This window comes from Carcharodon carcharias, chromosome 18 (assembly GCF_017639515.1).
Source record: "Carcharodon carcharias isolate sCarCar2 chromosome 18, sCarCar2.pri, whole genome shotgun sequence".
Classification (NCBI taxonomy): Eukaryota; Metazoa; Chordata; class Chondrichthyes; order Lamniformes; family Lamnidae; genus Carcharodon; species Carcharodon carcharias.
Window position 1 is genome coordinate 36,954,093 of NC_054484.1, and position 25,811 is coordinate 36,979,903.

The window sequence follows — 25,811 nt, forward strand, 5'->3', positions numbered from 1 at the left end:
ATGTGTGTACCTATGTCTTTTTCTCTGATTGTGCGAGCCTGTGTGTATCTGCATATGTACCCATGCATGTGTGTGTGTGTGTATATACACCCGTGGGTCTGTATATGTGTGTGTGTATATATACACCCGTGTGTGTGTGTGTTTATACACCTGTGTGTGTATATATACAACCGTGCGTGTGTGTGTGTATGTACAACCGTGTGTGTGTTTATACATCTGCGTGTATGTGTTTATACACCCGTGTGCATGTATATACAACCGTGCGTGTGTGTATGTATATACACCCATGTGTGTTTGTATATATAATCGTGTGTGTGCGCGTGTGTATACACCCGCGCGTGCGTGTTTATACACCCGCGCGGGCGTGCGTGTGTGTTTATACACCCGTGCAGGCATGCGTGTGTTTATATACCCGCGCGGGCTTGCGTGTGTGTTTATACACCCGCGCGGGCGTGCGTGTTTATACACCCGCGTGTGTGTTTATACACCCGCGTGTGTGTGTTTATACACCCGCGTGTGTGTGTTTATACACCCGCGTGTGTTTATACACCCGCGTGTCTGTGTTTATACACCCGCGTGTGTGTGTTTATACACCCACGTGTGTGTGTGTACATCCAGTGTAAGAGTATATGCGTATATACATCCGTGTGCGTGTGTATGTGTATATGCATCCATGTGTGTGTGTATGTGTATATGCATCCATGTGCATGTGTGTATTATTTCCCTGGCATCCACAAATGCCACATTGATGCCTGTGAACATTTTCCTCATCACTAAATCATGTTGGTAGGAGTATCAGTCACTATTGTACAGACTGACTTCTCCTGGAAGGGCCTGGACATTGGCAGTCTTCATAACCACTGTATCCGGATTCCTGCCTAACAATTGTAGAATTGATCTCCGGATATTCTGTAGTCTTCGGATATAGACTTCTACTGGAAAAGTGCTGTAATGAGACCATAAGGTGATGCCTATAACGGTATCCTTTCCTCCTTTAATTTCATCCAGTACATTTGCAACGTAGTGCAGGTCCTGGCTCGAAACAGTGTTGAATCGGATTGGTGGGCCATGAGGTCGATATTCTACCATGATGTTGTTTTCCAAGTCCACAGCAAGGTGAGGGCCAATATTTTTAGGATTGTGAAGATTGAAAATTTGGAGACCTAAAACAGAAAAGATAACATTACTTAACATGCTAAGACACAATGCAACTGCTACTGATATGTAGGAAATATTACAAGATGCACAAAGAAATAAAACCCAGGGCCTGTCATTGGAAGGGAAGTTTGGATTAAAACTTGGATAGGCAGCTGGTGAAGGATATAACACTGGAGACAAGTCTTTATTCACTTGCTAGCTCTTAATTGCTGAGGAAAATTATTACACATTGTGAACCTCTATAAACTAAACTGTCTTTCTGCCTGTGCCTGTACTTTATGTACATGTATACATTTATACATCAATATATCTCTGGCTGATGCAATGCATCAGGTGTGTTAGTGTAGTGGGTGGCGCGTAGTTGTTTGTCTGCTTTTCACCTCTCACCTTCAGCTATTACCACCGGTTAGCAGAATAAGTATTGTGAAAAAGAGAGGCAAGTCCCTGCCAGGACATAGTCTCTTCATCAGCAAGCCCTGTGTACTGCCTCCCCATGATGACATACATAAACTGGACACCCCACAGGCCCTGTCTAAACTACAGGTGAGTCGGAGGAGGTCTGGTCCCCAGACGGTAGGTCCACCAGCATGTGATTACACTCTCATGTCCATGAGCCAGAACCCCAGCTCTGGGGAAATAGCCCCATTGCCCTGTGGGTGTCTCTGGAAAAAAGCAGTGTAAAGGAGGCAGTGGCATTGTGGTAATATCACAGGACTGGTAATCCAGAGATCCAGATTAAAGCTCTGAGTTCAAATCCCACCACGGCAGCTGGTGGAATTTAGATTCAATTTTTTTTTAAATCTGGCATTTTAAAAAAGCTAGCCTCAGTAATGGTGACCATGAAACCATCGTCTTTTCTTGAAAAGAAAAGTTCTGTTGAAGGGTCATGAGGACTCGAAACGTCAACTCTTTTCTTCTCCGCCGATGCTGCCAGACCTGCTGAGTTTTTCCAGGTAATTCTGTTTTTGTTATGAAACCATCGTCAATTGTCACAAAAACCCACCTGGTTCACTAAATACCCTCAGGGAAGGAAATCTATTATCCTTACCTGGTCTGGCCTGTATGTGACTCCAGATCCACAGCAATGTGATTAATTCTTAAATGCCCTCCCCTCGGACCTTGGTTCAAATATAGGCAAAAAAGCTGAACTCCAGAGGTGAGAGTGACTGGCCTTGACATCAAAGCAGCATTTGACAGAGTGTGGCATCAAGGAACCCGAGCAAAGCTGGAGTCAATGGGAGTCAGGGGGAAAACTCTCCACTGGTTGGGGTCATGCCTAGCACAAAGGAAGATGGTTGTGGTTGTTGGAGGTCAATCATCTCAGTTCCAGGGCATCACTGCAGGAGTTCCTCGGCCCACTCATCTTCAGCTGCTTCACCAATGACCTTCCTTCCATTATAAGATCAGAAGTGAGGATGTTCACTGATGATTTCACAATGTTTAGCACCATTCATGATTCCTCAGATACTGAAGCAGTCCATGTCCAAATGCAGCAGGATCTGGACAATATCCAGGCTTGGGTAGATAAGTCACAAGTAACATTCACCCCATAAAAGTGCCATTTCCAATAAGAGAATATCTAACAAACTCCCTTTGACATTCAATGGCATTAACATCGCTGAATCCCCCACTATCAACTTAATGGGGGTTACCAATGAGCCAAGAGCAGGTCAGAGGCTGGGAATTCTGCCACGAGATGTTTCTTTACCAGGAGTCAATGTAAGTCAGCGAGCGCAAGGTGATAGGTGAGCTGGACCTTGCACAAGTGAGCACCAGCGTCTTGGATGACCTCAAGGTTATGGAGAGTAAAATGTGGGAGACCAGCCAGCAGAGAATTGGAATAGTCAGGAATACTGGCAACAAAAGCATGAATGAGGGTTTCTGCAGGAGATGATCTGAGGCAAGGTAAAGTTGGGTGATGTAACAAAGGTGGAAATGTGGTCATAGTGATAACAAGGATCTGTCATCACTAGTTCATTCTGGAGTCAAATATGGTATTAAGATTGTGAACAGCCGGTGGGAGAGGAATAGAATCAATTGCTATGGAATGGAATTTGGAGAGGGGAACATAAGACAATTGCTTTAGTCTCCCAATATAAAATTGGAGGGAATTTCTGTTCATCCAGTACTAGATGTCGGATAAGCAGTCTGTAGTTTAGAGACAGTTGAGGAGTCTAGAGATCATGGGGAGGTGGAGCTGGATACTGTTAGTGTGCATGTGAAAACTAATGCTGTGCTTCTGGATGATGTTATCAAGGGGTAGCATGTACATGAGAAATAGGAGCGGGAAAATGATAGATCCGTGGGGGACACCTGAGGTTACAGACAGAAGAGAAGCCAACTGTAATTGGTATCACAAGCAAACCCCATATGATCCTCTACAACACCCAGTGGCCACATCCGAAAGCAACATACTGCAAATGCTGGAAATCTGAAATAAAAACAGAAAATTGTGGAAATACTCAGCATCAAGGTCATCAACCTGAAATGTTAACTTTGTTTCTTACTCCCAGATGCTGCCAAATCTGCTGCCTATTCCAACATTTTCTGTTTTTATTTAATCCAGTGCACATAAGCTTTCCAGCACAGGGGCATTATTGAATAGTCAATGGACATGGTTGTTTCATTTTTTTTCCTCTCCTCTGCAGCTCAAGGCGTAGAGGCTAATTATAGTGCCCATTCTCTCCCTCCAGCTGAGATCAACTAACCCAACAGAAACTCGAACCTGAAAACTTCCAGATCGGAATGACTCAGGGCTCCAACAGGTGGTGCTGTTGCTCAGTGAAACATCAGGGAGCACTTACAAATAATTTTTGAGGCAAAAGGAAATAAATATCTGTATGTTGTAAAATCAATTGCAATCCCACCTATCTATTCAAGTAAAAATGTTTCTCTCCTTTTTCAAACAACTGATTTGTTGTTGGTAACACACTCAGCAGTTTTACCACTGGGCATCTCAGCCCTTTCAGCCAATTCCAGGTTCCAGTCCCTGGATCCAACCTCCCTCCCAATCACCGGATACAAGTAACTCGTTTTTTCCCTGTATTTTTGCTGAGATTCCGATTGAAATGATATTCTCCTCCCCCAACCTTCATATATTAGCATCAGCAAAATTATGGCTAAGCATGTTAAGTACTGTTATATTTTCTGTTTTATGTCTCAAAACCTTGATCTGGGAAATTCTAGTGATGCCTCACCTTGCTGTGGACACAGAAAACAACATCGCAATGGATTTCCGCCTTCATGACCTCCCATTCCAATTCAACCCAATTTCAAGCCTGGAAATTCCGTACATTTCAAATAAACTGGATGAAATGAAAGGAGGAAAGGACACAGTTATTGCCATCACCATATGGCCCCATTTCAGTCACATTCCAGAAGAACGACATATCCGGACACTACAGGGAATCAGGGGCCTATTCTACAGTTGATATGCAGGAGTCCGGATATAGGGGTTGTGATAAAGACAGCCAACGTTCAGGACCATTCACAAGATGTCAGCCTGTACAACAGTGACGCCCAGAAGGGAAAACCAGTAAAAACTGGGAAACAAGAATACTGCTCCCAACTGTTTTTTCCTTCTGGGTGATGCTCCTACCAACTGGACTTAGTGATGAGGAAGATGTTCGCAGGCATCAATGTGGAATTTCTGGATGCCTGGGAGATGACAATAGCACATTAGCTGCCAATTAACTTACACCCGAGTGAGTCATAACAAAGAATGAATTAGATGTGTTTCTTTCATATGTGTGTCCTTCCAAAAAGAGGTAAAAACTGTATTAGATCTGTTCCAACCAAATTTGGGTATCATGTGATTCAAAATCTAAATGACATCATCAGAACTCTTGGCTTTCTCTAATTGCCTTTAATATTTATTTATTTTTGAATTATTCATGTATGAAAGATTTATTGTGGCTCTAACCAAATGAGATATGTTTTTGTTGTGTGTAAATGTTATATTATAACTGGAGCGAGGGTGTTGGAGTTTGTCTATTTAAAAGCACTGCTTTAAATGGTTATTTACTGTATTGTGGAGTGGATTTTCCCAAAATCAGGTGGAGTAGAACATTAACAAAAGTACCTGGAAAAACTCAGCAGGTCTGACAGCATCTGTGGAGAGGGATATAGTTGATGTTTCTTGTCCGTATGACCCTTCATCAGAACTAAGACGTAGAGAAATGAGATGAAATATAAGCCGGTAGAAGGGGGCGGGGACAGGTAGAACACAATAGGGGGCCAGTGATAGGTGGAGGCCAAGAAGAGACTGCCAAAGATGTCATAGACCAAAGGACAACGGGGTGTTGACGGTGGTGATATTATCTAAAGGATGTGCTAATGGTGATATTAAGGGAAGCAAGCTGGTGGCAGATGGCCCTAGTGCGGGTGGGGTGGGGGGAAGGGATCGAAATGGGTTAAAAGGTGGAGATGAAACAATGGATCGAAATAAATTTAAAAATAGGAGGGAAGAGAAAAAAAAGCTGTAAAAAAAAAATTTTTAAATTATAAATAATTGGAAAAAGGGGGATCGGAAAGGGGTTGGTGATGGAGGAGAGTGTTCATGATCTGAAGTTGTTGAACTCAATGTTAAGTCTGGATGGCTGTAAAGTGCCTAGTCGGAAGATGAGGTGCTGTTCCTCCAGTTTGCCTTGAGCTTCACTGGAACAATGCAGCAGGTCAAGGACGGATATGTGGGCATGAGAGCAGGGTGGCGTGTTGAAATGGCAAGCGACAGGGAGGTCTGGGTCTTGCTTGCAGACAGACCGAAGGCATAGAACATTTTTCTATATTGCTGTGAGTGAGGCAAACTCCACCTCCCTCATTATCAATGAGACTTCACTCAGTTAACTGAAGAAAACTAAATAGAAATCTCAGGATACAGAGGGTGAGGAAGAAACACACTGAAGCTCAAGTGTGTAGTAGAATCTGAACCTAAGGCTAAAGATTCTGAGGGACTGAGGACTGGGAAAGACCTGTGGAGATGGAGAATGGGAAGTGAGGCAGCTTTGAATTTCAGTTTGGAACATTGAAAGAAACCTAGCAGCAATGAAAAGATTTGTGAGGGAGAAGAGAAAGTCTGTGGGTGAGGAGAATGGAAACATTTGTTGTTTGATTTCTCTTCCAACCCATAGACCAAAAAAGAGGGAAAGAAAGTGAACAAAATTAGCAGAAATATTGAAGCAACAGAGTTAAAGTAACAATATTAATACATTGAAAAACAAGGAGGATTTTCATTGGGAATACAGTTCAGGGATGACAGTGTAAACTTTGAGCTGTTTCCATTGTATGCACTAATCCACCTAGTCCTCGTTAAGTCTTCCAGTACCAAACTATCCCTGAAACACAGTTACTACTGCATGGTGTAAAATGCTTATAATTGTGGAATTCTCAACCAGTAACTCTGTTTCTCTGTTGATGCTGCCAGACCTGCTGTGGCTGGAGGAGATCCTGGGGCTCATTCTGCAACTGAATTTGACCTGAGAAAGAGAGAAGAATGGCTGATCATGGAAAAAAGCCAGCTTCCAGGTTTTCAGATGCTGCACTGGAGGCCTTTGTGGGGGAGGTGGAAAGGACGAGAGATGTTCTGTGTCCTCAGGGGCACAGAAGGACATCCAGACAGATGATGAGAAGGCAGTGGAAACAGTTTGCCACAGAGGTCGATTCCAGGAATCCAGTCCCAAGGACCTGGACGCTATGCTGCAAGTTCATAGGAGCAGTCAAGGTTAGTGACTGATTTTTCAAATACCATATCCCACCAACTGCAGCATTAGCCTCAGCCCTTGCTCAATCCACCATACCACCATTACGCAACTAACAGTAATCTTTATCAATCGGGACTCATGTCTACATTATATTCTTCACCTCAGGCTCACACACATAACACTGCTGCAAGCCTCACACCCACAGCTCACTGCTTGCACACACTGCTAGCTATTCAATCGTGACACCATGTCAACCAAATAGGTTTTCCTAAACCTTTCCTAAAGTGTGATGCCAAGAACTGCTCACAATACTCCAATTGTAGCCTAACCATGTCTTTGAATTTCTGAGCTATGAATTCTATGCCCTTGCATTGATTCCTCTGGATATAAAGGCCGGTATTCCATAGCCTTTTCCATTCAATTCTGTACCTGTTCATGGCATTTTAATGGTCAATATATCTGGGCTCCCAAGCCTCTTAGGACCACCAATGTTTCTAGCCTTTCATTATTTAGAAAGTACCCTGCTCACCATTTTTTTAGGCCCAAAGTGGATCACCACGCATTTGCCAAATTGAAATCCATTTGCCACAGTTTTGCGTATTCACTTAATCTTTCAATAGTTCTTTGTAGTGTTATGCTACTATCTATGCTGGTAACAATGTCCCAAACCTTTGTGTCATCAGCAAATTTGGATATGTGACTTCCTACTCCATGATCTATTCACCAACTAAAATGGTGAATACAGTAGTTGAGAACCCAACGTAAATCCTTTCAGAACACACGAATCACATCCAGTCAATTAGATTACCTGCCCATTTTCTCTACTCTGTCTCTTCCCCCTCAGCCGGTTTCCTAACCAGGTTGATAATTTTCCTTCGATTCTCCATGAGCTTCAATTTGATTTTTGGACTTTAGAATCAAAAACACAATTTCTAAATTTGCTGATGACAACAAATTGGGGAGATAGTCAACACTGAGAAGGACTGCAACAAATTACTGGTGGATATGAATAAACTTGCAGACTGGGCAAATAATTGTCAAGTGAAGTTCGACACAGATAAATGTGAGGTAGTACATTTTGGTAGGAAGAATAGTGAGGTTACTTATTACTTGGAAGGTACAAGTCTAGATAGGGTAGAGGAACAAAGGGATCTCAGAGTACAAATACAATAATCACCAAAAGGTATGCCTTAGGTTTGCAGAGCAATAAGTAAAGGCAACCAGGCACCAGGCTTTATTTCTAAAGGGATAGAAGTAGGGAAGTTATGCTAAACCTGTATAGAACCTTGGCCAGACCAGACTTCACAGTGCTGCGGGCATTTCTGTCACCACATTATAAAAAGATTATAGAGGCGCTGAAGGGGGGGTGCAGAATAAATTTACAAGGATGACACCAGAAATATGTGGGTGTACATATCAGGAAAGGATTGACGGCTTGATTTCTTCTCTCTTGAAAAAAGAGGGCTGAGGAGTGACCTAATAGAGGTATTTAAAATTATGAAATATTTTAATAAAGTAGATATGGAGAGAATGTTTCCTTTTGTGGGGAACAGCATAACTAGATGCCATCAATATAAGATAGTTACCAAGAGGGAATTCAGAAGAAATGTCTTTCCCCAAATAATGGAGAGAAAGTGGAATTTGCTGCAACAGGGAATGGCTGAAGAAAATCGCATAAATGCATTTAAGGGGAAGCTGGACAAGCATGTAAGGGAGAAGAGAATATAAGTTACAACTGTATATTTAGATGAAGAGAAATGGGAGGAGCATATCTCATGCTCATGCAAGAAATAGACTCACGGACTTATGGAAAATTGACACTTCGCTTATTAAACAAAATAGATAATGGACACTCTGCTTTTGAAAGAAAATGGAGTTGAGAGGTCAGGTGGCCGTTTTCCTTTTCTGCCAATATACATGGAACTACAGAAGGCCCTGGAAGCTAGTCTGCATGTCTGGGTAAGACATTAAAATGCAAGCAACATTTTGGGACACTTAATTGAGAAGGCATTAAAATGCAACAGATCTTTCATGGTGGAAAAATGGCTGCCATTGTCCAAATAATTTCTGAAACTAGTTCACTCGTTTCTAGTGTCCCAAGTGTCAGGCAATGACCATATCCAACAAGAGAGAATCTAACCATTGCTCTTTGATGTTCAATGGCATTACCATCATTGAATCCCTCACTATCAACATCCTGGGGGTAACCATCAACCAGAAACAGAACTACAAAAGCCATATAAATACTGTGGCTACAAGAGCAGGTCAGAGGCTAGGAATAGTGTGACAAGTAACTCACCTCCTGCCTCCCCAAAGCCTGTCCACCATCTACAAGGCACAAGTCAGGAGTGTGATGGAATACTCCCCACTTGCCTGGATGAGTGCAATTCCCACAACACTGAAGAAGCTTGACACCATCCAGGACAAAGCAGCCTGCTTGACTGGCACCACATCCATAGACATTCACTCCCTCCACCACCAACGCACAGTAGCAGCAATCTGTACCATCTACAAGATGGTAGGAATTCACCAAGGCTCCTTCGACAGCACCTTCCAAACCCATGAACAATGTCATCGAGAAGGACAAGGGCAGCAGATAAATGGGAACACCATCACCTGGAGGTTCCCCTGCAAGTCACTCACTATCGTGACTTGGAAATATATTGCCGTTCCTTCACTGTCGCTGGATCAAAACCCTGGAACTCCCTTTCTAACACCATTGAGGGTGTACCTTCACCACATGGACTGCAGTAGTTCAAGAAGGCAGCTCACCACCACCTTCTTAAGGGATGGGCAATAGGCCCAGCCAGCGAAGCCCACATCCTGTGAATGAATAAAAAAAGCAATGGACTTGCAGACTTCTTGGCTTCAGAGTGGAACTGCAAAGATTGGGTATGAAAAGAATCCATTCTATCACAAGGTTACATAATGGGTAAAACTGGAACACCATTGTGTGTCAATGCCCAGACTGTCAGAAACCATTTGTAAGAACAATGAAAAAGCAAATACTATGGTCACATGACAAAAACCAGGTTTTTGATAATGAGCTTTTAATAAGACACAGTTTTGGAGAGAAAGAAAGGAGTTCCAAACCAGGAAAAGAACAGGATCCTGCGTAAAATCTATTGGGAGGCAAAGGATTTGGGCTGGCCTTTACCTACCTATTTGAAGAATCAAACCAGGTTTTCACTGCAGGGGTTTGACTACAACTTGACTGGAGTGAAGTCAGAGAAACCTGCTGCTACTAGCAGTAAGCCACTGCAAAGCCAACTTCATAAACCTCCAACATCTATTTATTTAGTGGACCATAATGGGAATCACAGGCATGTAATGTTTCAAGCCATCATCTTGAAAGAAGCAAGTACAGCAGTGCCACAACCAGAACAGATAATGCTGGAAAAATTCAGCAGGGCTGACGGCATCTATGTATGACCTTTCTTCTAGAAGGGTTATACGGACTCAAAACGTTAACTCTGCTTCTCTCTGTTAGAGAGATGCTGTTAGACCTGCTGAGTTTTTCCAGCATTTTCTGTTTTTGTTTCAGATTTCCAGCATCCACAGTATTTTGCTTTTATCCAAGTACAACAGTGGATTTTTTGACTTTTAAGACCTAAGTGCATGTTACCTTTTCTGTAATCACTTTTTCTTGTGACAGTGCATGTATTTATGTGTGTGATTGTGTGAGTGAGTTATGTTGTGTACAGATTTTGGGTGTTGAGTAATAAACATTTATTCTTTTTAAAAACCTATGAGAAAACCTGTCATTTGCCTGTCCTTGAGAGTTATAGCACTTGGTCGGCCGAGACCTGGAACAAAGGGAGAACCATTCTACCATCACCCCGCTACCCATAACAATAAATACCAGCATGGGCTGTTTGGGCTAAAAGGCCTGTTTCTGTGCTGCATATCCCATGTAGCTTTAGCTAATATCCTCTCTTATGAGGTACTTTATTAAATGCCTCTGGAAGTGCGTCTAAATAACATCCATTAACTTTCCACTATAACAGGGCCTCCCGAACTCTGAGTCATGACCCAGAGTAGGGTCACGAGACACAATTTTTGGGTCATGAGCTCTGTGGCAGCAGTGACTGACATGAAGCTTGGACTGATTTCTAACAGCTGCAAGGCTCCTTTAAATACCTGTGTTCTTTTGTTGGTGGGTGTGGCTAATGGATTGCTCTCTGAGGTCTGATTGCTGCTGTAAAAAAAGAAAAGGTAGGTATGATATATGGGCAGAATCTTGCCCTTGTCGGTGTATCTGGCTGGTTAGCAGATCTCATTGTCTTGACAGAATTACTGTTGATTAAAGTCCAGCGCTTTGCATTTTTAATGCCTTCCTTTCAAGAGTTCCTTTTTGAAGTGGACCCTAACACCCACCCTGGTGTGAAATTCCATGCAACGTGTCAGGGTAGGTCTGCAGTGCAATCCATATAGAAACTGTCTAGAAAAGTGGTCAATTTATAATACCGGACATCAGGTGACTGGTTGTAGCCATCTTTGGTCAATGACTTTTCTTGTTTTTTTTTTAAAGAGAACAGGTCCTCTTTAAACAGTTCAATTTGTTTTTAGTTAATTAGTTTTTAGTTAGCTTAGTTTTGGTGAAGTTATAGATAGATTGTGACACCTCCCTCTCACAGGGAAATGAAATGAGATTCACTCTCATTTCATTACAAAATAATATATATATATATATATATATATATATATAAATCAACAAACACATTCACTCCTATTCATTCTCTTAGCCTTGGCCTGGATTATCCCATCAGTTCTAACGACTGCATTAGGCCCTGGATAACCTGCTCGCACGTTATTTTTTTCAAGTGGTTGGTTACTTTCATTTGAAAAATTAGGCTGGTATCAGGGTTCTGAAGTGGCTGTATCTCTGGTGGTAGTCATGTTTGTCATAATCCTGTGCCCAACTCTTGCTGTAACTGTGGATTAAGCATCATCTAAGAGGGTTGATGGGTTTCCCTGATGGTCAGCTCCCAGGTTGTTAATCACAGCCAGGCTGTTCTGTATTACCTGCAGGGGTGACTTGTGCTTCTCCCTGGCCCTATCTTAATGCCATTTTTCACAAATGTGCAAATTCCTTTGACTGTAGGGCTGAGCTGCTCTTGTCAGGTTTAATAATTCCTTGCCCACCTCAGTAACCCATGAATCTATTTGCTTAACCTCAGGGACTTTTACAAATCTCATTATTAAGAGCTTGTTGGGACTATAGTTGGATTTTTACCTCCTGTAGGGCTTCCAGTTTTGTGTCTGGTGCTTCACTTTTAGGGAATTTTCCATCAACACAGTTCTGGTTGAGGTTTAAAACTTGGTCTTACTTATCAGTGGTTAACCCTGCATGAGTTTCATGCTATTCCCCTTGTGACCACCACACGTATTGCCTGCTTTAGGGTAGGTAACCCTCTCTTCCTCTTTTACAAACATGATTCCTATGGTGGAAGGGTATTGTAAATTAGAATTAGAGTTTCACTTGAAAACTGTATGATGTATGATGTTAAAACATGTGGCCAGAGAATTAGGTTGCGAACCTAAGGCAAGTGTAATTAAAGAAATAGAATTTACGAGAATACAGCTGGAACAGAAACAAAGCGAGTTAAAACTCCAAGAATTAGAGAGAGAGGAAGCCTTCCAAAGAAGTCAGCAAGAAAGAGAGGAAGCTTCTCAAAAAAGTCAGCAAGAGAGAGCACGGTGACTGAACCCACCTCTAGTATCTCACCGTTAGTGGACTCTGCCTCTACACTGCTGAGTTGTTGAGGTTTAGGATTTGAACTTGCTTACTTGATTTACCTGTAGATAACTCTACACACTGGTGTATCCTTTTATGGTTTTCACACGTGTTGCCTGCTTTGGGGTAGGTTCTCCTCTCTTTCTCTTTCAATTTAGGAAGAAACATTCCCTTAACCTCTCCCATGTCTCTTTGTACTTCTGCTAGCCTGTCTTTGGCCCTTTTAACTTCAAGTGGCTGTCCAGTGTTTTCTTTACTTGCTTTGGAATTTCCCTGGTCCCTATTTATTTGAGAAAAACATATCCATTAACCCACTTTCTGGGTAATTCTCTTTGAAATTCCAAATTCTGTTTTATATTCCACTGGTCCTTCCTGGACCTCTTTTAACTCTACAGGCGTAACCTTGACCTTTTTAAATTCAAGCAGCTGTTTCTTAGCTACTCCAGCCCACGCTAGCTCTATTGCCCCTTTTCGGACCTCTGAACATTCTCCAGCTCTCTGAACCCTTGAAGAATTCTGCTGCTTTTCCTTGCCTTCTTTAAAACTGGTCGGCTCTTTCCTAGCTACTTCAACCCTTACAGGTTCCATTGCCCCTTTGCAGGGCTTTTGAACCATTCTCAGCTCCTTGTATTCCTGCAGATTCCTGCTGGCTTTCTGTGGCCTTTTTAGCCTCTCTGGACTGCCCCTGGCCTTTTGGGTGTACGATCCTTTGGCTTGCCTTGGCTGCCTTTATCTCCTTAGCCAGTTCACATAGTCTTCTTTGGAAAGCTTCCTCTCTTTCTCCTTCTCTTTCCTTTTCTCTTTCCTCTCTCTCTTGCTGACTTTTTTGAGAAGCTTCCTCTCTTTCTTGCTGACTTCTTTGGAAGGCTTCCTCTCTCTAATTCTTGAAGTTTTAACTCGCTTTGTTTCTGTTCCAGCTGTATTCTCGCAAGTTCTATTTCTTTAATTACACTTGACTTAGGTTCACAACCTAATTCTCTGGCCACACGTTTTAACATCATACATCATACAGCTTTCAAGTGAAACTCTAATTCTAAGTGCCTGGCTATCACTTCGAGGGGCAGAACCCTTAAACCTTCAAAACTAACTTCCTTCTGTTCCAGAAAAGCACTGGCATCAAATGTGGACATTTTTCAGGCTTTAGCAATACAGACCCAAGAAAACCTTTTACAGGTTTTAAATTGTTTTCAAAAGGAACAATTTACTTATCCCACTCTAATTCTTCTGTTAGCCAACGGGAACAATCTTGGATACGAGCTTACAATTTTGTTACGGCTGAGTGAGGTGGAGTGAGCTCCCCTTTATTCAGGCCCCTCAGTTGGCTTTTTAAAATGTCTTTTCCAATATAAATGCCTTTACTTTTTCATAAAGAGCCAATCAAACCAGGTTCTCTTGAGCATAAGAAAGAGTAAGTTTATTATATACTAAACCCAAGGGAAAAACAATGGACCATAACTTCCTTGGAGTGGCAGTGTCAGATTGCCACTCCGTGCCCAATTACTTACTCTAAATTTTCTCTGTGCCTGTCATGCCCGACCTTCTGATTTAGGCTGGGTGAAATTCAGGCAGTGTGGCTGTCTCCGTGGTCCAGCGTTGCAGTCCAGCTCCGTCGAACTGAAGAAGGACATGCCCCCTTTTTTTAAACGGCAGTAGTGGACAACAGGGGGAATCAGACATCGGGGTGGGGGGAGCTGTTGGACATTGATGGGGTGTGGTGAGATTGGCACCGCACATCATGGAGGGTAGGAGGTTGGGGGGGGGGGGGGGGAAGCGTGGTCAGATACCGGGGTGATGGTGTCAGAGGTTGGGAGGGAGGTTGGGTCAGGAGGAGAGGGATGGCACGGCAGGGGATGGGGGGGGGGGGGGGGGGGGGGGGGGGGGGGGTGGGGGAGGAGCCAGGTCGGAGGTGGGGGTGGCCCTGTGGGAGGGTGTTGGCATTGTGGTAGCAATGGGGTGGAGGGGGGGGTGCGGGTGCCAGGTCAGGTTGGGTTTGCAGATGGGTTCGGGTGGAGGGGGAATAGAGTCGGGTCAGGTGATTGCATGATGTTCAACACCATTCACGACTCCTCTGACACTGAAGCAGCCCATGTCCAAATGCAACAAGACCCAGACAATATCCAGGCTTGGGCTGACAAGCAGCAAGTAGCATTCGTGTCACACAAGTGCCAGGCAATGACCATTGCCAATAAGAGAGAATCCAACCATCACCCCTTTACATTCAATGGCATTACCATCACTGAATCCCCCACTATCAACATCCTGGGGTTTACCATTGACCAGAAACTGAACTGGACTAGCCATATAAATACTGTGGCTAAAAGAGCAGGTCAAAGGCTGGGAATCATGCAATGAGTAACTCACCTCCTGACTACCCAAAGCCTGTCCACCATCTACAAGGCACAAGTCAGGAGTGTGATGGAATACCCCCCACTTGCCAGGATGAGTGCAGCTCATACTTCACTGAAGAAGCCATCCAGGACAAAGCAGCCCGCTTGATTGGCACCACATCCACAAACATTCACTCTCTCCACTACCGATGTACAGTAGCAGCAGTGTGAACCACCTACAAGATGCACTGCAGGAATTTACCAAGGATCCTTCGGCAGCACCTTCCAAACTCATGACCAGTACCATCTAGAAGGACAAGGGCAGCAGATAAATGGGAACTTTACCACCTAAGAGTTCCCCTTCATTTCCAGTACTCTCCCTCCACCTGGACCTCTCCCTAGGGCCTCTTACTGCACTTGACCCTTTCATTGATAACTGTTGGTGTGACATCGGCTATCTTAATTTCTCTGTTCTCCTCACCAACTCTAACCTGTATCTCTCTGAACTTGCCGCACTCTGTTTTCTAAATTCGAACCCTGTCTTAGTCATCAAATTTGCTGACAAGGGTGGTGCTATTCTCTGCCGTAATGACTTCTACCTTACAGAGGCTGAACACCAACTCTCAGACACTTCTTTCTATCTCCCCCTGGACCATGACCCCACTACCAAACATCAAGCCATTGTTTCCAGGACTGTCACTGACCTCATCTCCTCTGGAGCACTTCCCTTCACAGCCTCCAACCTCATAGTCCCCCATCACTGTGCAGCCCAGTTCTATCTAGGACTCTCCTGGTAGGTCTATCATTTCAGCCTGTTTCTGCCCTACTGAACTTACTTCTTCCTATCTTGACTCTATTCTTTCTCCTGTTGTCCAGTTTCTTCCCACCTATATTTGTGATTCTTCTGATGCCCTGCATCATTTCTAACCACCTCCTCTTCACTATGGATGTTCAATCCCTCTATACTTAAACTCACCACGACTGTCTGCTTCTTCCTTGAACGGAGGCAGGAATAGTCCCCATCACCACCACCCTCCTCCACCTACCTGAGCAATATCTCCTTTAACTCGTCTCATGTCCTCCAGATAAAAGGTGTGGTAATGAGTATCCACACATGGACCCCAGTTATGCCTGCCTTTTTGTGGGGTATGTGGAACATTCCTTGTTCCAGTGCTGCTCAGGCCCCTCCCACAGCTCTTTATCCAGCACATTGATGACTGTATCGGTGCCATTTCGTGCTCTTGTCAGAACTGGAAAAATTAACCAATTTTGCTTCTGATTTCCACCCTTCTCTCACCTTCACATGGTCCATCTCCAACACTTCCTTTCCCTTCCTTGACTTCTCTGTCTCCATTTCTGGGGATAGACTGTCTACTAATATTCATTACAAGCCCACCACCTCCCACAGCTACCTCGCTACACATCCTCACACCCTGCTTCCTGTAAGGACTCCATTCCATTTTCCCCCATTTTCCAGTTTCTCTGTCACTATTACATCTGTTCGAATAATGCTACCTTTCACAGTAGCACTTCTGACATATTTTCCTTTTTCCTTAGCCGAGGCTACCCCCCACTGTAGTTGACAGGACCCTCAACTGTATCCAACCCATTTCCTGCACTTCTGCCCCCACCTTTTCCCCTCACTCCCAGAATCATGATAGGGTTCCCCTTGTCCTCACTTTCCACCCCCACCAGCCTCAAAGATTCATCCTCCACCATTTCTAACACATTTTGCCCATCAGCATTCCAAAGGGGCTATTCCCTCCGTGACACCATGGTCCACTCCTCTATCGCCCCTAACACCTCATCCCTCTCACATAGCACTTTCACATGCAATTGCAGGAGGTGTAACATCTGCCTCTTTACTTCCTCCCTTCCCACTGTCCAAGGTCCCAAACACTCCTTCCAGGTGATGCAGCAATTTACTTGTACTTCTTTCAATTTAGTCTACTGCATTTGCTGCTCACAATAAAGTCTCCTGATTGATCTCCTGGGGAGCCCAAACGCAGACTGGGTGACTGCTTTGCGGAACACCTCTGTTCAGTCCACAAGCATACCTCGACCTTCCTGAGGTATGCCATTTCAATTCACCATCTTGCTCACATTTCTGGCCTCACCCTGCTAAATGTTCCAGTGAAGTCCAACACAAGCTGGAGGAACAGCAACTCATCTTCTGATCATGCACTTTACTGCCTTCTGGACTCAACATTGAGTTTTACAACTTCAGACCATGAACTCTATCCTCCATTTTGAATTTTTCCCCCCCAAGTGCCAGTCTGTATCATGTTCTCATGTTTTTGCTTTCAGACAGTGTTGACCTTTATTCAGCTATTCACATCAACTCTGTTCCTTTAACTATCATTACCATTGTCTTTGTGCCTTTTGTTCTGTGACATCTTTGTCATTTGATCTCCTCTATCCTCTAACCTATCCCTGACCTCTTTTGCTCTATCTCTCCTCCCCCCCTTCAGTTCTCTTCAGTTTTTAAGAGTCATATTGGACTCAAAACATTAACTCTGTTTCTCTCTTCACAGTTGCAGCCAAACCTGAGATTTTTTAAGCCCTTTGTTTTTATTTCAGATCTCCAGCAGTTATAGTATTTTGCTTTTATTTATATTAAGTTAGGTGTTTGTTTTTTGTACCAAACCAATTTCTTCAGTAATCAGGATCATCTTGCACCAACAATCAGGATCATAACACATTAATCATGATTCTATTATATTAATAATCAGAATCTTATTGCATCAATAATAAGAATCATATTACATCAATGCTCAGAGTCTTGTTACATTAATAAGCAGGTTTCTATGACATTCATAATCAGAATACAATTGCATTAATAATCTGAGTGCTATTATAAAGTCACTTCACAATTGTGTCAATAATCATCATATTATAAGATTAATAGTCAGATGTTATTGCATTAATAATCAGAGTCCAAATACAATAAACTGTACACGTTTTCATTAGTCAATGACATATTGCATCAATAATATGGATCTTATTACAGCAATCAGTCATTTAATATTAATAACCAGGATCTTAGTACATTAATAATGAGGTATGTATTACATTAATAAGAGTCCCATTACTTTCAGGGTACTATTACATATCTTTCCAGCTCCCTCTATGCTCAACTCCTGTTCTCCCCACACCCCCCAAGTCAAGACCTAAAGCCTCCCCCCTCTCAACAGATGAAGCTAGGCTTGCCAACCCTCCAGGGTCAATCTGGAGTCCGCAGGAACTGAAGGTCAACTTCCAGGACACTGCTGTGTGCAACCATGGAGAAAGATTATTGGGACATTAAAAAAGATCATTTAAAAAAAAATTTCCTTTGAATATTTCTAATTACCAGATATAGAAATATTGAAAACGGCTGAACAAAAGTCTGTTTGGCTGATAGTCAAGCATCATCCAATTGGGTAATGAGTCTTTTTGTTTTCCAGTTGGAATAGGAAGGCATTGCATCACAAAGACAGATGTAAAAACAGAAAATGCTGGAAAATCTCAGCAGGTCTGGCAGCATCTGCGGAGAGAGAAGCAGAGTTAACGGTTCCAGTCCGTATAACTCTTCTTCAGGGCTCCAAGTTTTTCCAGCATTTTCTGTTTTTATTTCAGGGTTCCAGCATCCGCAGTTTTTGCCTTTTAACAAAGATGGGATGTGTTGGCTGACTAATGGCTGGAGCATAGGTGCGAGACAGCTCCCCCTTCCCCCAACTCTGGTATCTCCCAAACTTTTTCACTTGGGATCGCATGAAGTCTGAGGCATTAAAATGGTGTTACACCAGGAAAAAGTTTGGGAAGCACTGCAATACTTTGAACACCGCTAACACCATTGGAAAAGGCTGTGCAGGCCACACACGTCATGACATTGCCTGCACCAGGAAAATCCACACAAATCTGCGTAGCATTGAAGTGTCTTCCCAAAAACACATTTCTCTCTTACCACCGCCCCCCCCCCAAAAAAATTCCTTCTTGTTGATAAAATGGAAGTTTGATAAAATGGAAGTTTGAATCTTGTAAACTGTATTTCTACAAATGTAAGCACGCCACATTTAAGAAAACGCAATCATGAAAAACGTGACAATTTTTAATGCAACTTATTCCGATCCCACAAAAACACATTGGAAAATACAGAGTAAGGAGAAATGTTACAATTAGTCTTGGAGTTTTACAGCACCGAGAGGCTCTTCGGCCCATTTTTAAAAATCACCATTGAACAAGGGAAATGTTAATTTTGGACTTGCTGTAGCTTAAAATTTAAGACCCTGATATGTAACCTGTTCACGTGAGCTGCTCTTTTGCATTGGGGCGGAGTGGAGGGTTTTACAGAATCGCTCACAGGAAAGAGGGAGGAAATTTGGGTAAAACATGAACAACGGATACTTATGTCCGAAAGATTACACCGAGAGTGGGCATTACCACTTACATCGTTGTTTCGGTGCTAGTTTCCAGGAAATTCCAGACCAGCACTGAAAGCGGACTGTAAATCCCCAACCGCACACTTTGAGAACAGCTGAGGCCAGCGAACTGATCACAAACCAGTGAGTCTAACTTGTGGTCATTCTGGTCTTCACCACGTGGTACCACTTTACCAGTGGGGCAGACTACCTGACACATTTATTTAAAGTGATTTCAGTGCCTAGTTAATGAGCTGCTATCCACACACACACACACACACACACAAAAGCGCTCGACAACTTTAACCGCGCAGATAATTTTTCTAATTTTGCGATCCTGGGGTTAGAACCTGATGGGAATTTTGGCCGAAATGCTGTAGGTGAGCTCGCCCAATGGTCCCTCCGTTAAAATTGGGGAGCTTCGTTGATTCCTCCATTTACTGAGCATGGAGTCAACAACGGCAAAATAAGGTTTGCAGATCCTTTACATTCTCGTGAATATCTGAATTCGAATTGGACAAGCTAGCAGTTACTTAATTTTTTTAAAAAAACAAACTGAAATCAAGCTTTTAAAGGTTGAATCAGTAAACACAGGTTTCTTTCGGTCCCTGAGAGCAGGCTGTGTATGACACTCCTAATTCAACCATTGGGAATTTCCAAAACGTCAGACCTCGAGGCTCAGAAACACAGAGGAGTTTTTCATTCAGACGTAATATGAGAAGTAACGTGTTAATGGTTGGTGGTTATCAGAGGAGGGAGGAGGTGCACCAGTTAGATCAAAGGTCCTGCTTATTTCAGATGACATTAGATTTGAACCAATCTGGATCAGGATTAAAGGGAGATAATTGTCTATTACAGATAATTCAACACTGCCGGGATCCTGTGTTGTTCAATCTTCCTGGCATTTGCCCCTATTGAACAGGTAAGGATTTGATTACGTTTTAGTGTGTGTCTGTGTGTATAACTTATCTGATGAAGGGCACTTGTTTTCCTCCAAAGACCACCCACCAAAAAGCCAACTGAGCTATGGAAAGTCAACCGATGGATGACGAGACAGTTCATCCGAATATTTATTGAATAGATTTAAAACAATGTCTGTTATTTAAGACAGACTTGAAATCAGCGAGTAAATACCCAGAAGGAAATAAGAGAAAGTAAAGCTTGGAAATGAAGGATGCCAGTAAAACTTGTCTGAAGTAGTCTTGCATACCTTAAAATGGAACTCCAATACTACTGGTGCCACCATTACTGGTTTTAACTGAGATTTGAAAAATTTGAACTGGTTTTTCCTTCTTGCAATCAATCACTATTAAGACAAAGCCTGAACTTTTCATATATGATGGTTTTAAAATGAACCTCAACTTCCTGGTAGGCAGCAGTTCATGGTCAGCGAGTCTGGGAGTGTGCCTCTATATTTTGATAACACAGCAGTGTTTAAATATTTCCTGCCAATGTGAACAGATCGCTGGGATCTTCTGCAAGTTTTGAAATGTCCCTTGCCTTAGTTTCTGAGAGCTAGTGTTAGCTACTCAAAGAATGGTGAAATTACTGTGAAAACGTTAGTGTACAGTTGTCAATTATATATAGAATTTGCCAGTAAGTCAACAATCTGACAGCAGACAGAAATCCGAGGAGCTTGGGGATCCACTGGAATTCCTTTACAGGCCTCCCACAGTTCTGAAAGTTCAGTTTAATCATATATTAACATGTACATGAACTTGAAGACAGGAGAGGAGCTAAAGACCAAACAGATGTGATGTAACATGATTAATAGAAAATTCCAGCACAGCCTGATTGGAAAGGTCAACTCAAAGGGATGTCTGAATCAGTCAGACATAGGTTATCTCTATAAGCAATAGTCTGAAATAAAAACAGAAAATGCTGGAAATACAGCACTCAGCAGGTCTGAAGGCAACTGTGGAGAACTAAAAGTTAACGTTTCAGGTTGATGACCTTTGAAACTTATTTTCATTTTTGAGGTAATGTTGATGCTGCAACATTTAATATTTTTAATGCTGAGATAGATGGATTTTTGGTGTCTCAGGGAATTAAAGGATATGGGGAGTGGGTAGGAAAATGGATTTGAAACCAAAGATCAGACATGATTGTATTGGATGGTGGAGCACCCTCAAGGAGCTGTATGGTTTATTCCTCCTATTTCTAATGGATTTATGAAAATGTTTTGGTAATATTTTAATATGTTATTTCTACCTGATTTATAGTACCTTTACTTTTCCCTCCTGGTCTCTTGAAGGTGTTGATTCTTGCTGGGACATGGTTTCACTGGCACTGGCTGCAATCTGGTCTTATCTTAGTGGTTTATCTTCATGGAAGAGCCTAACAAAGCAAAGATTCTGTCTAAAGTACCACAAGGTACTCCAAATTAAAACTTGGCACTCGGTCTGAGCAATTGTAGCTGTGAAGTCCTAGTTTTATACAGCCTGATGTGGGATATGAAGCATCATTCAGTTGCTGTATGGTGATTGGCTTATGTACTGCGTAGGGCTACGGTAGCAGAAGCAAAAGTTGCTTTTGGTGATATTTACCAACATGCCATGATGAGGTTATAGGATAAGGCTTTGAGGCCTTGATTAGTTACACACATTTCTCATCTCAGCCATACATTGTGGGAAATGTGTTGAAAGGAGCTTTATGGAATAATGATGCTGGGAACAGCTTAAGCCTTTCTGGGAAGGAAATTGTGTTAAAGGACAAAGAGACTCCAGGAATGACATTTCAGCTGCTGATAATTGTTCATCATTGCAGAGAAAGTTGTCAAGAATTATCTTTATCATTTAACCACATATTTCATCAGAAATATTAATGGGAATATTCTCACCGTCTAGTAATAAGGGTACATAAAACAAAAAAAAAACACTGCCTCAAGTAGTTAAATATTATTTCAGTGTGAGAACTCCTTGTCAAAATTGCAGTGCACTGATTTTTCTATGGATATGACAAGCTCATTCAAGTTGTGCTGTGTAACCCTGTGTACTTTCTATCAGGTGGCCCAGAGATACTGGGGTATGTACTAGTACCTGGTGCCATGCAGTCATGTGAGGTTAGTTTGTATCATATTTCCCATGAGATTAGCTTTTTTGATGCGAGGAGAATGGAAGGGAGGCTATGCAGGAAGCATGAAAAGAAGATGTGTCACATGGAGGCCATTTGATGTCTTGACTTAGTTTGAATTGCTGTCGGCTAACTATTAGCTAAAAGAATTAACTAACATTAATGTAACAAATTCTTCTTCCTGTGAACAGGTTTGGAACAAGTTTAAGGAGCTGTTATGTTACAGGTCTTAAACTAGTATTTGATGATATGAGTTTTGCCATTTACTGTGTATAATGCTGTGCCTACTAAAAGTTGCATCCTACTTAGCACCAAATATTGCAACATTGAAATGTTTTGAATGTGCGCTTATATAAATCTTAAAGTTGATTTTGCACTAGGTTACTGTTTTACACCAGCTGTGACAAATGCCCATATTCAGACATTAATTCCTGGAAATGAACTCACATCTCTTATGTTTATGTGTATCAACTAAGTCAGAATGTGATTCAAGATAAAATGTCAGGACAGATTCACATGTTTAGAGAAATGAAATTCTAAAGATACATGTTACATTCATTTTTTTGTTTAAATGCCCCCCCCCCGTCCTTCCCCACTTTCTCCTGTGAAGAAACAAACAATCTCTTCCTGGGGTATGGTTTGACTGGCATTGGTGCCTCCCCCAACAGGTCATTCTTCACGTGTGTTGAGAGTGTAGGTGATGCAGTTTATTTGATCACAGAGGCTAGTACAGTCAAACTTGATCCTACTCCTGTGGAATGCCCAAGATACACAATAGTTTCTGGGCAACAATCAGATGGGGGATCTCTGGTTTTTTTTGTTTCTCAATCCCAAAATGTAACCCCAATTGCAGTCCCCACTGATATCAAATAACTGATAAGAAATCAGGGAGGGTGGAAGATCTTGTGAAGCAGTTAATTGCTTTTCTCTTCATGGGTCATTCTGACTGCCAATTGCCTATAATTTCTTTAATGGGAACTAAACTTGCCATTAACTGCAACTGAAAAATACTATTTGAGTACTTGATCTTTCTACAAAATTAAATGTAAGATTGAGAGAGAGTTATGATTTTGTCATTTTTAGTCATTTGTCTGGCAGAGGATTCTTTGAGTGCCAACTAAACTACAAAATCAAAATGTCTACCAGTATGTTGAATATTTTGACATAACTGAGAACTAATGCCAAAAAAGTCAATTTTCATATCTGTTTTGGGGTTTTCACAAGTGGTAATCTGTTAATCAACTTCTTATCAAATGATTTGACTACTGAGTAATGGTGTTGATGTTTTATACAGTTGAGTATCTAACGTAATTGCGGTGAAGGGTTGCTGAATTTGCACTTTGAATCATAATAGGTCGATTGACATTTTTCAGTTTTTTTTCTTGCAAAGTGCCTTAAAATGAAGCACTTTAAGCACACCTTCCATGGTGCTGTGATGTAACATACTGTGGAATGAGGTTGTGCTGGTGATTACTCAGACAGTGAGTGTCTGGCTTCCTAAGTTCGTAGAATGTTACAGTAAGCAAGGAGGCCATTGTATCTGTGCTGTCTCTCTGAAAGACCAATCCACTTAATCCCATTCCCCTGACTTTCCCCTACATGTGTTTGTTTTACCTTTTCAAATATTGAATGACTTCCCTTTTTAAAAGCTACTTCCACCGTTATTTCTGGTTTGAAATTCCATGTCTTAATAACCTTTTGTGGGGGGAAAAAAGTTCTCCTAGGCCAGGATCTTTAGGTCAGGGGGCGAGGCCCACTCGCTGACATGTAAAATGATGTGGGATGATGTCGGGCGGAACTCCCGACGTCACCCCGCATCATTTCAATTTTCAGATAGGCCGGGGCGCAGCCGAATCAGCTGTGCACCCGCCGACCTGACAATGGCCTATTGAGACCATTTAAAAAGTAATTAAGCTCATTAATGGGCCTGCCCGTCCAACCTAAATGTTGGCGGGCAGGCTGGGAGCCTTGGCGGGCTTCAGAAAAAGCATGAAACCTCATCCACGGGCGGGATGAGGTTTCATGAGGGTTTCTAAAGATTTAATAAAGGTTAGAGTTAAAGTGATGGACATGTCCCAACTCTCATCACAGTGTCACATGAGGGGACATGTCAGGAAAATTTTGTTTCTGCTCCTTGACCATTTTTAAATTTGGCGCTGATCTCCCTGAGGCGGCACATGCATGAAAGAGTGCACTCTCGGCTGAGGTATTCCCCCCTCTCTCCGGCCCGCACAGGGAGTGCATAGTGCTTCCTGGCGGACGTCGTGCTGGGAGGACCTTAATTGGCCCGCCCATGTAAAATGGAGGCGTGCCTGCTCCTGCACTCTCTCTCCCCCCCCCACAATGGGGGGAAAATCTTTCCCTAGTCTTTCTTTGTTAAATTTTTAAAATTTGGCTAATGGTTCCTACACCAATGGAAATATTTTTTCGTGATTTACTTTATCACTGAATTATGAGCAGAGTGGAAGTTTATTTGGCTCCTGAGAGACAGAAGGAAAAATAACAAGATGAGTTTGTTATTGTTGTTGCTCTTCATCTGGCTTCAAGGTGTGAGGCCTTGGAGAAGTGTGCCTCTCACAAAGGAATGGTATTTTTAAAAAAAATTTAAGTGACTGGATAGGAAAACTTATAATCTCAGACTGGAAAATGAGATCTGTGGAGAGATTGATGCTAGTCTGTTTATGGTACCAGGAGTCACAGCATTATGCTTATCCATAGTTTCTGCACATTGTTTTGCAAAGCTTTTAAGAAGTATTTGGATGTCTCCTTGAAGACCCATGACCCAAAGGGCTACGGATCAAGTGCAGAAAGGTAGGATTAGGCTGGGTAATTTTTTCGATTGGCATGTATGAAATGGGCCGAATGGCCTCCTGTGCTGTAAATTTTCTATGAAATTTTCTTTTCTATGTATTAGGTATTTAATTCTAAAGTCCCTAGTAAACAGTTAGTGATTGGGTCTCCTGCAAGAATGGAAGAGAAGTTAGGTTTCATTTATGATTCATACTGTGACATACTCCTCTGCCTTCCTAATTTCCATCTGCCATTCCAAGTTTGAATCTCTCTTGGATAAGTCTGCAGCAGCCGTCTATGCTTCTCTTATTTTTCTATGAAGGGCTCATTGAGGTATCCAACACTGTCGTCTTATGAGTTGTAACTCCAGCTGCCCCATCATCGTCTCTCACCATTCAAAACCTATGCTTCGTGGCCAGGATTTTATGGCCCCACCCACCCAGTGGGGTATTACGGTTCCACTGAATTGAATGAACGGAGATTTAAATGGCTCGCCGCATCCGCTGGGGGAGACATGCTGCAGTGGGGCTCTAAAATCCTGGCCTGTGGCTTTGACAGAAACTTGGCTTGGCATGGTGCCTGCTTGGCCATACTTTTGCATCATCTGTATGATTCAGACTTCCATGCT

General features: G+C 42.4%; 1 protein-coding gene across 1 annotated transcript in view; it reads right to left on the reverse strand.

Annotated features, from left to right (window-relative positions):
* Positions 1-665: 665 nt before the first annotated feature.
* LOC121290429 (NXPE family member 3-like) overlaps positions 666-25,811 on the reverse strand; it is a 265,342-nt gene continuing 240,196 nt past the window's right edge. Inside the window, exon 5 of the mRNA XM_041210866.1 lies at positions 666-1,130. Within this exon, the coding sequence (XP_041066800.1) occupies positions 796-1,130 (335 nt within the window). The 3' untranslated portion in view covers positions 666-795. The remainder of the gene's footprint in view (positions 1,131-25,811) is intronic.